At 45.3% G+C, this 14,085-nt stretch overlaps 1 protein-coding gene across 1 annotated transcript in view; it reads right to left on the reverse strand.

Moving 5' to 3' along the window:
- Positions 1-312: 312 nt before the first annotated feature.
- srcin1b (SRC kinase signaling inhibitor 1b) overlaps positions 313-14,085 on the reverse strand; it is a gene marked incomplete at both ends in the record, with an annotated part of 57,080 nt that continues 43,307 nt past the window's right edge. The window contains 11 exons of the mRNA XM_080542217.1: positions 313-471; positions 2,777-2,920; positions 3,035-3,183; positions 3,648-3,966; positions 4,441-4,768; positions 5,190-5,337; positions 6,333-6,463; positions 7,072-7,247; positions 7,567-7,727; positions 13,069-13,092; positions 13,908-13,948. Of these exons, the coding sequence (XP_080398343.1) occupies positions 313-471; positions 2,777-2,920; positions 3,035-3,183; positions 3,648-3,966; positions 4,441-4,768; positions 5,190-5,337; positions 6,333-6,463; positions 7,072-7,247; positions 7,567-7,727; positions 13,069-13,092; positions 13,908-13,948 (1,780 nt within the window). The remainder of the gene's footprint in view (positions 472-2,776; positions 2,921-3,034; positions 3,184-3,647; positions 3,967-4,440; positions 4,769-5,189; positions 5,338-6,332; positions 6,464-7,071; positions 7,248-7,566; positions 7,728-13,068; positions 13,093-13,907; positions 13,949-14,085) is intronic.

Genomic DNA, 14,085 nt, shown 5'->3' on the forward strand with positions numbered 1-14,085 from the left:
GCTAGCTGCTTACGACTGTACACTCGCTAATTTGGAGTCATAACATAATATGAACAATCTGAAGAAACACTGGCGATTTGTCATGATAGCCCACACACACTTCCCTTTCTTGTAAGCTTACGCTGTCAGCTGTCAACTATCCCACTGTTCATCGTCCACATCCTCTTGCCTCCCGGCGTTCTTGAAAGAGCCCAGTTGCCCCCCTTGCTTGGGTCAGATGGGGCATGTTGATGACATCCGAGGAGGCACAAAACTAAGCCAGCAGTGCCTGTTTTTTTTCGTGTGATGCAGCTGCTTTAGGGGGAGGCTCTTTTAGAAGTGGAATACCTGCTGCTGGCCCTGGATCTTGGGGAAGTCCTCCCTCTGCTTCCTGGTCTTGGGCCTCTCCAGGCTGCCCTGCTGGAGGTGCTTGAGTCTGGCGGCCACGGTCGACTGGGGACCCTTGGCTGATCCCGGGGAGTTGCTGGCAGTCTACGGAGAAAGGATGGAGAGGATCAGGATGCAACAGTTAGCCCTACATTCTCAGATGTAATTGTTTTTTTCAGATTTGTTTCACCATTTAGAAATGATAAGCCTTTTTATATATAGTCGCCCTATTTCAGGGAAGCAGTACGGCAGGAAAATTGGCTTGACTGGTGTTTCTGGTACAGCCGGTGTGTTCTGTCACAGGCATAAGAGAGCTGTCAGTATGATTTTCTATGATTTTATGATTTTTTTATTTTATTTTATTTTTTTACGATTTCTACTACCCCCTTGTACTGTTTCTCCAGTGTCTATAAAAATAAAACGAAAAAATAATAATCTTTCTTCTTCTATCACGACGACTGCCAATGGCCCCTGACGTGAGCTAGATTACTCTTCCTGTTCCGAATGGTGGATTGATGATTCACTTGCTTAGTCAAATGTATTGATTGTAAGTTGCTTTGGAATAAGGTGTCTTCTAAATGCCAAAAATGTAAATGAATGCTTTATGTGGACAATATATATATATACCGGTACACATAATAATATAGATTATTTCCAATATTTTCAGAGCCCAGAGATAATAAAAAAAAGTGTACTGAAAGAAAAGAACATTGAATTTAAGCTGAGAATCTCTACTTTGACCCCACAGTAATTGTTTGATTTCAAACTCAAACTGTTAGAGTATAGAGCTAAAAAGAGACACAATGCTTCCTCTTTTCAGTACTTGTCGTTGTAGGTCTGGAGTAACAAACACACATCTGGAGTTGTGTCTTGAACCTTGCTTAACCCCATCACTGTCCTGTGTTTTAACAGTTGCCAAGCACCTCTGTGTAAAATGGAGCTGTGTGTTACTTGAGCTGTCAGAAAGTGTAGTCATCTCTTGCAGTCTGTCAGCTAACCTGAACGCATTCTCCCACCTACAAACAAACAGCATGCCGTGTATACATCAAATGCACAAAATATCAAACCGTTCAGTCCCAAGTTAGCTTGTTAGACAATTAAAGTACAGGTTAGTTAGCATACTGTGCAGTTATGGTTCATTTAAAGAATGTAGAGAGCAGTCACTGGAATTAAAGAGGGAATAAAAGTTGTTAGGAAAGGAAAGAAAGGGAAGTTAGATTGAATGTGATCATCATTCAATAGATTTTATCGAGATCAGTTTGAACAGGAGAAGCATTGTTTTAAGTCATTGTTAAGACTCAATTCACTGACCCTGGTATTCATGATTATCTAACAGATCTGGACGCGCTGGATCCTTGCAATCTTGGACTGTGAACTGGTGACAAGATCAGTGATTTAGGCCAGCAGTTGTGACACTAGCAGGAATTCAATCAGCACAGAGGCGTTTTCATTCAAGTGTGTTTGAGCTGCATACTGTATCATGCTGTACATACTGTAAGCTACCTTAACTGTACATACTGATACTATCATACTTGCCATACTATCTGTACCTATCTCTATCATTGTCATGTTTTATATCATGTTTTATACCACTATTTGCACTTCTGGTTAGATGCTAAACTGCATTTCGTTATCTGGTATTTGTACTCTGCAGTGACAATAAAGTTGAATCTAATCTAATCTAATACTGTAGCAGCATGTCCTGGGTTGAAGCAGTTGAAACTTCCAGGCATGTTAGTAACCCTTCAAACCCAGTAAACAAAGAGTCCAAAAGACGTCCTCAGGGAAGCCAGACTGTGGGTTCAGGTGACGTCTTTCTAGGACGTCCAGATGACGTCTTTAGGACGTCTTATGGACTACAGACTACAGACGGTTCCGTAGTCCATAAGACGTCGTCTAGATGTCCTAGAAAGACGTCTGAACCCACATTCCGGCTTCTGAACCCACATTCCGGCTTCCCCGATGACGTCTTTTGGACTTGTTTACTGGGGATAAAAGAACTAGTGTGGTAGTAGTGAAGAGGGACTGAAGAGGATGGGTGAGAGGCAGAAATAGGAGGAGATAGAGGAGGAGGCCATAGGCACCGCAGGAGGAGAGGACCTTTGTTCTTTTGGGAAGTGTGTCACGTTTACCTTTCTCCCCAAGGACCCTGAGGTGCCGGACGAGGAGCGGGTCAGCCTCTGTAGGGTGCATGGCAGGGAGTGGGGAGGGGACACTTTGACTGGGGTTCTCTGAAATATCTGGTGGGGAGTTGTTGTGGTGGGAGATTGTTGTAGATACATAATATGTTATCACATTGCTACTACACACACAACACCTGCCTGCAGTATTGGTGAAAATACCGTATGTCAAATCTTCTTCTTTCCAGCTACTCAAAGAATAAAGCGAAGAGTCCTTTCCCAGCTCTTACCTCTAGTTCAGCAATGATCCTCTCTTCGTCATCTTCATCCTTGATCGCTGATGCAGCGATGATGGGCGGGGTGGAGGCGGGGCGAGGGGTGTCGGACGGGGTCCGTCTGAGCTTCACCAGTTGCTTCGGAGTCTCTCCGTCTTCCTGCTCCAGCTTCTGTCAGAACACGGCGGTTACTCAGTGTTCCGTACGGCGGCGCAATACACAACATTCTGAAGGTAAGTCCTTGCCGCAGGGTCATTATTTTCTAGCCATCACTCTCACCTTCACAGTCTTGCTGGTGACGATCACTTCCCCAATCCGGTTGGTGGTGAGCCCGTGGGCTGATGGGAAGCTGCGTCTAGGCGGTGGCGGTGGCGGGGACTTGGAGGGTTTCTCTGTCCGATACCTGGGCACGGTCAGCTCCGCTACGGCACATAGTAGTGGACCAACAACTGAGTACGACAACTCAATAACGTCACATCAGCACAGCTACTCAGTCGTAACAGAACAGTACATTAATAAAACATAAACTGCACAACAGTAACTCAGTCATAACACTCAAACCAACATACAGTAACTTAACACTTAATCAGCCATGAGGGGTCATTTGACCCATGTGAGTTAAGACATTTTTTATATCTTTGCACTCGATCAAATTTCAGGACCCTCCTTTCATGACCTTTCCTAGATATGTGGTGTTCTACCACCCAGTATCCTTACATTTTCAATATCACTTCAGGAAAAGCTAATATAAAGCTATTTTGCAGTTTTTCTGTGTAGGAAGCAGGCTAATTTACAAATAGCAGGTTAGCATTTTAAAGACCCCCGAGGCGGCTCTTTTAGTATGTAAAAAGGCACGGCTGTTCAACATGTTTTTTTGTTTTTTTACCTGATCCACGTTGTGAGCCACCCTCCATGTTGGTGAGCTTCTGGGCAGTGATCTGGACCTTACCGGGCTGCTGCTCCACATTGGTGGTTGCCGTGGTGATGCTGCCGGTTGTGGAGGTGGTTATTGTGGTGGTGGTTATGGGGGTGATCATCTGGGGTTTGGGGGGCACCACAGGCTTGTTAATCTGCCTGGCAGCAAAGTCTAAGTCTGGGATGGCCTTCATGAGTTCGGCCTGGGTCTCCTCCAGTAACCGGTTGATGTCCTGGGCGCTGAACTGGGTCAGACTGGCCCGCTTCTCTTCCCAGTCCCGCTCTGCAGCCTATGGATGTACGCAAAGACATCAAATCAAATCACGTTTTATTTGTATAGCGCATTTTTCTCACAAGATGTGACTCAATGCGCTTCACATGATGACAGAGCAGGCAAGCAGGCAGCAAGGTAGAAAAATCTGTACACTGTGCGTCCAGGAAAACTCCCTTGCAGCCCTCTACTCATAGAGCGACTACTACCAGTTTGCCTACCAGCACACAGCAGCGGCCCCCAACAGTAAATACAGTGAATCCAATTCACAAATTATAAGTATTTAGTGATCCTAAAACTGTTGTTTGTTATATTGAGTGGGCTCTTTAACAATTAAACTTTCGTAATATGAAAAAAAAAAAGTTTTGGTCATTTGCGCGACTTGCAGACCTATTTCACCAGACCGTGTCACAAACGAACATCGACACGCACACTCGCATGTACACAACCACAACCACAACTCACTATATTACACAAAACGGGTGCTCATTACCAGTCTAACCTCCGCAGACACTGACTTATCAGCACCGCGGCGGCTTGGGAGCTCATCCAGAACCCGGGTCCTGTAGTTCATCAGCGGCTGGGGGTCCTGCTCTGGGCCCCCCAAGGTGTCCTGGTCAGTGCCCGATAGGGGCATCCAGTTGGCGAGGCTGCCACTGCGCCCCAGGTCGTTGAAGCTCAGGGGAGGACTGGTCAGGATGTCCAGGTCTGAGCTCCTCCCGATGTCCTCCATGTGCTTGGCTGACTGGCAGGACAGATCCTCCTGCCCCTTCCACAGGCCTCCGGTCACCTGTCTGTACATACAGGTGGGATACAATACACTAACAACACACATAGATGTGTCAGGGCCCTATTCAATCAAAACCAAATGTCCAGCTATGGATCAAGTCAAACACATGTGATGATTCGTGTAGAATGAGTTTGGTCATTTTAATAAAGGGGGCAAAGGATAACAAGCGGGGTTTAAACCAGGGACCCCCCCGCATGGAGGACCCTGAGGTTTACCGTTGAACCGAGAGTATATCGTCGTAGTTTAAGGGCTACATTTAGGCTTACAATGCTACTCATCATGAGACCGGGATTCCAGAATCACCTTTTTTGTCAATGATGCAATGTGCTAGAATGTTCTGTATAGACCTAACTGTATGTGCCAATGTGAAGAAGTGGAGCCGGAGTTTGGTATCAGAGCTGGACTGTACAGGTGCAGTGTGGTCAACATGTGGTTATTGTGTTGGACCGTACCTGCGTAAGGCGGTCAGCGTATCAGTCATGGTGTTACAGCGCTTAAGCAGGGCATCCAGTCTGTGGGGCTCCTCTTTCAGGAACTTGACCGCCTCCACTTCCACCCTCAACACCACACGCATCTTACTCTGCAGACTAGGGAACTGATCTACAGAGAGAGAGAGAGAGAGAGAGAGAGAGAGAGAGAGAGAGAGAGAGAGAGAGAGAGAGGGAGAGAGAGAGGGAGAGAGAGAGAGAGAGGGAGAGAGAGAGAGAGAGAGAGAGAGAGAGAGAGAGAGAGAGAGAGAGAGAGAGAGGAGAGAGAAAGAGAGATATGTTGAAGAAAAGAGAGTGACAAAGTTATTATTATTATTATTATTGTTATTGTCATATTCAGTGTTGGGGTTAACACGTTACAGTAATACAGTATAATGAGTAATATAGCAAGGTACTGTGTTAAAATATCTTATTATTACAGTTACTTTTTCAAGTGACTCGTCTGTTACTTTTAGATTATCCTCTCTACCGGCGTGTTAATATAGATGCAGACATCAACGGATCCTTCTCTCCTTGATTTGGTTTGTGTTGTGTGTTGATTTCAAGTTGCATGATTTGTAACAAAATACATCTTTTTAAGGAAGGTAAGCTAACCTAACCCTAAGCTAAATCAAGTACTGAACTACTAAAAGGAACTTGAATATGATGGAAACAGAAAGAACTGAAATGAAATGAACTGATTGTAATGAACTGAAAGAGAAACTGATTAGTGGAAAACCATGCCGTAGCATTTATAAGCCAATAAATTATTTTTTGTTTGCCTCTGCTCTGCTTCACGCTGCCTGCTCAACCCAGATCCAAAGAACCTGTCACTTTGTGACAATAGTATATTTAAATATAGTTTTATTTGGAGCACTTTGAGCTGCATTATTTACAGGAAAAGCGCTATACAAATACAAGTTATTATTATTATTATTATTATTATTATTATTATTATTATTATTATTATGATTTGAGCAAAGGAATAGATCTAATGCAACAAATACCAGATCACACTAAGTTACTGTATACAGGCTCAACTTAAAAAACAAATAATCTCCTTTTACTCATACATACTCATTACCTCATTTACAGCATTATACTACACAAGAGTATCATCATACTCACTCTTGAGCTCCGTCAGAGTCTCTCCCAGGGTCCTCAGCTCCTTGCTCTTCTGTTCCACCTCATGTTCAGTCACCAGGCCGTGGTTCACCGACGAGTTCCTCTGGAGTTCCTCCACCGACTTCTCCAGATCACTGTGAAGACCAAATAACCAGGTCAATCACTTGAACAAGACCTAACAAACACTGTTATGTTCTAGCATGTTCCGTTAGATTTTGATAAGACAAAAGAAAACGGCTTTGACATTCTTAATTTGTTTTTTTCAGCCAAAATGGCTGACTCTTTGAAAATGCATAGACAGAGCTCTGGATGAAAGGACCAACAGGCCATGTTATGGAAATTAATAAAATGACATGATTAAAGAGACATAATGGGTAATATATGTGACACGTTCTAGTCTTTCGGTCCTCATGTCGGCAACCAATCAAAAATGTTCAGACTTTTCTTTTGAAACACGGAACTACGGAAATACGGAAATACGAATCACAACACAAACTCGCTAGTCAAGCCAAAACACTGCAACAACGTAATGGATTGGGTGAGTAATCCCCCCCACTGCTACCTAGTTAACTATAACACTACTTTACATTGTTAGCAGGCTCACAGCTGTGTTAGTTGACTAGCGATGCGTGTCATTGATATTCACATTTTTCGAAAGAAAAGTCTGATCATTACATCGGATCCCGACATGAGGACCAAATGATCAGACTGTGTCACATAGATATCTCTTGGCTGAACTGACTGTAGTTGTTGGATGACCAGCTCCTCCTGGTTGAGGTACTTGAGTCTCTCCTCCTCCACTAGGAGGCGCTGTCTCTGGAGTGGGTCCTCCTGGGTCCGCATGGCGTCCAGCATCATCAGGCTGAGGTCTGACTCCGTCTGCCTCAGCAGAGACTGCACAGAGTCCTGGTTCTCCAGCTGTGAGGGAGAGCATGGCCACAGACAGGTGTTACTTCACACAAACAGACACACACTCACACACACACACACACACACACACACACGCACGCACGCACACAGACAGACAAACAGACACACTCACACTCACACACACACACACACACACACACACATTCAATGAGAAAGACATACACAGACATATACATTGAAAAGCAGACAGACACACTCTCACACACACACACACACACACACACACACATTCACTGAGAAAGACACACATTGAAAAGCAGAAAGACATACACACTCATAGAGTGGATAATATGATGCTGTATCTCACCTGGATGTCCCGTAGCTGGGACAGCTGTTTGCGTAGCTCGCTGGTGTTCTGCTGCAAGCCGTGCAGGTGGACCTGCATCTGCAACCGCGACACTGTGATTGGCTGACTGGCCCCTGTGGGCGGAGGTGGCATCAGGGCCAAAGGAGCCAATGGCGTCAGAGCTGCCGATCAGAGAACAGGGTTGCGGTCAGGTGACTGGGCATTTACTCTCCCCATTAAGTGTGGCATGAGATCATCGCTGGAAGTTGCCCATTACCACTGATACACAGTCAGATATTTGTCATAAGGGGTAGGTAGAGTGGTCTGATTCTGTGATCTGTGGTTAAGGGCAACCTCTACCTCAAGGGGAAGGACTACAGTCTTACATACAGAAGTAATGACGATATTATACAGAGTGGGAAGGTTGTAGATGTAGATTAAGAGTTGCACATGGTGTGAGGTGCCTTCATGAAGCTCTCGCATTGGCACAGCAAGCCAGGACAATGAAGGCAACTGACATTAAACTGACACACGGAATGTAAGAGACATAGAACAACAACAATCAGAACATACAATGGAGACAAGGTCAATTCAGCTTGTAACTTTAGCTGAACAAAATGCATTTGGATACAAGCAATAAGGAGGAGGGAATGCTTGACATAGGCTACTATACATACAGTAGTAGAAAGTAGCCTAACCCAAAATGAGAGACCAACATGAACTGTTAGTTAACATTGAACAGTAGGGAAACACATTCGGACACCAGTCCGAATCCAGACATTGAACACAGACGAAGGGATGGCTGGAAACTTTCTTTGAAAACAAAGAACTGAGAACACACATGTGACAGCTGCACCAAATCGCCGCACATCATGTCAGTAGCAAACACACTTGCAACACACCTTTCCTCTGTTCATTCCGTTAGCTTGTAGCACATGTATGTTTCAGTACACATATCACCACCCCCACATAACAAACAGACCTTGGTTTTGTTTCACACATGTTCAATCCTTTATTAGCATTATTGATCATTTTAGTTAACATGGTGTGACGGCCCTCTGGCCTTGTCTGGCCTACTAACCTTTTGTTTTGTCCAGGTAGGCTACCTGGTGGGCGGGGCTGGAGCCCAATCAGGCAGTCCCCAGCTCTCTCTCTCTCTTCCACCAGCACCATTTGTTTCTTTGGTTATGTTGTTTTACACCATACTTTCCACTGCATCCACTCACTTACACTACTGATAATCACACCTCATTGGATTGGATTGGATTATTGCCTTAGTTTTCTTTAGTTATAGTTAAATAAATACTTAATTATAGATCGTTCATTTGGTGTGTGTCTCCATTTTTGTTATGGCCTAGAGCCAGGTCGTAACAAAATGGGGGCTCGTCCATCAACTTGGGTAAGCCTTTGTTTTCTTTAAGCTTACATAGCCTGGTTTTGTCTTGAGTGGTTCATTGTTTGTGTGGTTATGAGGTTGCCTTAATTGGTAAGGGGCACACCTGTAGCTTAGTCTACTTGATTGATAGGTCTTCTGTGTGTTTCATTGACAAGGGAGGGCATTTTGTTTCTGTGAATCTCTGTCCACTGTGTGTGGCTTGTAAATTTAATTGGCGTTTGTTAAGCGTTTTGGGGATACACAAAATACCTTAAAATGTTTGTCGGTTATCCTGAGTTGTACAGTTTTGATTTTGTATTCTCTCTTGTGCTTGGGTGGAGACAGCTTACAGATTATTCACTTTGTAATATTGAATGTTGAGATTTGTATATTGGGGCAAGCGGGGATACACACTGGCTGTTGGCGTATAGTTACGCGGCTACCCTTGTTAGGATTACGGCTTTTCTCCTTTGGGATTGGCTGAGCACTTCCTGGTAGTGTTGCGGTGGTGCGGCTAGAGCAATTGTCTCGGGGACCCAATCAGAGTCGTAAGGTGGAGCAATCAGCTTTGCTGGGGGTTTCACTGGGCTACTGAGCTAGGGTTTAAAAAGCCTCCTGCTAAAACTGCATGAAGACTACGGTTGAGATTAATTAGCTAGTTTTGGTCAGGCAGTCAGCTAGAGGGTACGCTTTGCTACGAGGTCGTTAATCGCCTCCTATACGCTCCCAGTGTTATATTTGAGTCTTGAGTCCATATATGCATTTTTTCTTCATAACTTGTTAAGCGATCTTTACATTTGTGATCATGTCTAGTGTAGAGGATTTTGTTGAGGATCCTTCATATTATTTGTTAGATGGTTATACTAAGGCTCAATTGTTGCTCCTCGCAGTTAACTCCCTTGGTGGAGCTGCCAACGGACCTTATACAGGTTCGTTACACTATCCCCACCGTTCGGGAGAGCGTACCCTCACGCTTCACTATACCAAGTCCCTCACGTGGACACGGCTCTCCGATGGCCTTTCTCCCATCCCACTTCTGACACCAATGTAGCCTGAAGCAGGAGGCTCTCCCTCTCCAACTGTGCCTCCTTTAGTCTTCTAGTCTGCTCCTCAGAAGCTGACATCTGCTCCTGCAGCAAGTCTTTCTGTTGGGCACTCTCCTCTAGTTTCCTAGACAGCTGCTCTTCCTTAATCTGGGGGCAGTCCCACTCATATTTTTCATTTTATTGACAGATACAGTAGAGATTTAGACAGGAAGGATGGGTGAGAGAGAGAGGAGGGATGACATGCAGGATATTTCCCCGGCCGGAATCCTGCACCTGCTGGACAGCTGTGGAAAGGGTGCCCCACCTCCTCAGTCATGGCTTTCAGTTGGGACTTTAGAGACTCTCTCTGCTCCCTTGAGGCCTCCTCAAATGTTTTTTCTCTCAGCCTGCAGTGTGCTCAGCGCCCCCTGGAGGTCAGAAACAACCACCTGGAGACCACCTCTCTCTCTGCCTGGAGGTAGGCCTTTTCCACCTGTAGACCACCTCTCTGCCTGGAGGTAGGCCTTTTCCACCTGTAGACCACCTCTCTGCCTGGAGGTAGGCCTTTTCCACCTGTAGACCACCTCTCTGCCTGGAGGTAGGCCTTTTCCACCTGTAGACCACCTCTCTGCCTGGAGGTAGGCCTTGTCCTGGGAATGCAGCCTGAGCTTGATGCTTTTCCCTCCTTGGGTTTGAGAGCTCGAAGTGTCAATCAGGGCCATGAGCTCCTGTCCATTGATCTCCGCTGTAGTCCCCCTTACCGGCTGTTCAGGCTCAGACTCCGGCTGAGTCCTGCACCGTGGGACGTAACACATCTGGGTTAACTTGGCACTATTTTTAGGGCACATTGGCTCGGTATGCCCCTCCTGTCCGCACAGGTAGCAAATAGGTACTTTTGCCTTTGCTCTATTAAATGTCATAGGTTGGTTCTCCCTTTGAGGAGGCTTACCCACATTAGTGGATGTTCTGAAGTTTGCGTATTGAGAGGTTGGTCTCCGAGTGTCTCCCTTCCAAGTGTCTCCCTTCCAGGCAACATGACTCCACAGTTGTTTTTTCCGCCGGGCAGCCACAAAGACATCGGCAAGGCCAGCAGCCTCGGCAGCAGTAGCAGGATCATGTTCTTTAATCCACACCTGTAGCTCAAGGGACAACATTCTCAAGAATTGTTCACATATCATAATTTCCCGAATGTCACTCATAGTTTTGCCTTTAGGCTGGACCCATTTCCCATACAGTTCTTTAAGCCTTACATACAGCTCCTTGGGGGTTTCATTGGCCTGCACCTCCAACGATCGAAACCTTTGTCTGTACGTCTCAGGGTTAATATCATACTTCTGAAGGATTGCCATTTTGCCGAGCGGGTGAAGCTCGGGAAGTCCATCTCTGAGCTGAGGACCATCAGCACCGGTTCCCCGCAGGGCTGCGTCCTGTCTCCCCTCCTGTTTTCCCTCTACACCAACTGCTGTACCTCCAGCCACCAGTCGGTCAAGCTCCTCAAGTTCGCGGACGATACCACCCTGGTAGGGCTCATCTCCAAGGGGGATGAATCTGCTTACAGGAGCGAGATTGACTTGGTGGTCTCCTGGTGCACCCGGAACAACCTGGAGCTAAATGCTCTTAAGACAGTGGAGCTGATAGTGGACTTCAGGAGGAACCCACCCCCTCCCTCTCCAATCATACTGGGAGGCACTCCAGTCACCACAGTGGAGTCATGCCGCTTCCTTGGGGTGACAGTCTCTCGGGACTTGAAGTGGGGGCCCCACATCAACGCCCTCACAAAAAAGGCCCAGAAGAGACTGTTTTTCCTGAGGCAGCTCAGGAAATTCCACCTTCCTAAGACCACGCTGGTGAACTTCTACACGGCCATCATTGAGTCCATCGTCACCTCCGCCATCATCATCTGGTTCCCCGCTGCAGCGGCCAAGGACAAGGCCAAGCTGCAGCGGGTGATACGCTCGGCGGAGAGGGTGATTGGCTGCCCTTTGCCCCCCCTTGAGGCCCTGTTTAAAAGTAGGGCTTTGGGGAGGGCCAGGAAGATCATGGCTGACCCCGCACACCCAGGACACGGTCTCTTCGCCCCGCTCCCCTCAGGCAGGAGGGTGCGGTCCATAAATACTGTGAAGGTCCGACATACCAACAGCTTTTTCCCCACAGCAATCCGGCTCCTAAATGCCGCTGGCCGCCCCCCCCCCCCCCCTGACCTGACCCCTATCTATCTACCCTCCCTCCACCCCCACCCAGAGAGCTCTGCACTGTCTGGACATGAACACTTGAACACTTGAATCTCTGCACTTTATATTTATATTAATTATGACTCTTGCACTTTGATGTTGGTTTGCACTGTCTTGTCCTGTCTTGCACCTGTCCTTCTGTAAACCGTGCTCCATGGTACCAAACCAAATTCCTAACATGTTTACATGTCATGGCAATAAAAGTCTTCTGATTCTGATTCTGATTCTGATTTTGACACTACCATAATTAAGGGAGTCATCAACATCCATGTGTACATATGCACTTCTGGCTTTGCCAATGAGTAAAGGGATGAGTCGCAAGGCCCAGTCTGGTTTCTGTCACCGACATGCCACAGCAATGCGCTCAAACGTTATTAGAAAATGTTCAATGTCATCTGAATAACTGTTGATATTGATTTGTCTAACATTGTGTTTGAGTAATTCTGATGGCATATTTTGTATTGCATGGCTTGATTACTTATGTAGAATTGTTTTGAGCATAGTTGTTTTGCATTTTTGGATAACTTAATTGGTTTATCCCCTGCTTCATTTGCATGTACTTGGCCAGGCCTATATATACCTTCAGTTGTCAGGAGGCTCTTGTTCTGTTTAGTTATTAGTTAATTTGGGCCCATCCATTATGTTATTCATCTTTTTTTAACTCACTGTTGGTTTTTGTTACCCCTGCATTATTTTGGGGGTAAATAAACCCCCTAATTTTCAAATTTTCCCTGTGTCCTCGTGCCTATACTTGCTGGGTCCGTCACAAGTGAACAGAGGAGGCGTACGGTTACCGTTCGCAACTCAGAACACATACAACTAGAGACACAGACTTTAGGGAGAGTGCTTCATTCAGACGGACAAGGGGATACGAGCACTTAAGAACAGATACCTTTCTTATTTTTTAACCGTCCAGCTAAAACAAGAAGCACGTTAGCAGTTACTAAAAGAAGCAAACATAAAAACACAGTTTCCTTGACAGTTTCGCAATGAGGCCACATCAGCAACACATAGGCACAGCTGTCCTTTGCAAAAATGTAAATAATGTTTTGAAATGGGTCGTGAAGGAAAAAATATACAATCATTTCTGAATATCAAGAAACAGTCAATGGACAGCACTGCAGTGATAGATAAAAAAAATCAGGTACAGGGAGGCAAAGTGTTTCCACATTTTCTAGAGGTTTTGTGTAAAATACGTATGAAGGCTTACAGTTTCTTGTGTGTTTTCTTGTCCGTTACATTCATCCATATACATACATCCCTAAATAAGCAATCCTAAATCTCTAAATGAGCTTATTCATTTTCTACTTCTGACCTAATAATTAAGAAACAGTTTATTTATTTAACACACAATAAAAAGCTTATTAGGTACTAGACATATCTGGAATAATCGGAAACATGTTTACCTAACACTAGAACAGCCATGAGGGGTCATTTGAGTAAAGAAAAGTGTTATGTCTTTGCACTCAATCAAATTTCAGGACCCTTCTTTCATGACTTTTCCTAGATATGTGGCGTTCTACCACCCAGTATCCTTACATTTTCAAAATCACATCAAGACAAGCTAATATAAAGCTATTTTGCAGTTTTTCTGTGTAGGAAGCAGGTTATGTAAATAGCAGGTTAGCATTTAAAGGGGCCCCCGAGGCATCTCTTTCAGTAGGTAAAAAAGCACGGCTGTCTATTAATGTACTGCATGCTTTGGAGCACGATAGCAAGTCAAATACTTACTGTCTGTCCCTGAACAGTCACTGGCTGTCTCCATCTTGTCACTGGAATAAAAAAGGGGAAAGCTCTTTAAACTCCTCTCTCTCTGCTTATGCACTGGTTGAATATTGTTATGTGTGTGTATGTGTGTGTGTCTGTGTGCGTGTCTGTCTGTGTCTGTCTGTCTGTCTGTGTGTGTGTC

This window comes from Nansenia antarctica (genome assembly GCF_963989245.1).
Source record: "Nansenia antarctica genome assembly, chromosome: 11".
Lineage (NCBI taxonomy): Eukaryota > Metazoa > Chordata > Actinopteri > Argentiniformes > Microstomatidae > Nansenia > Nansenia antarctica.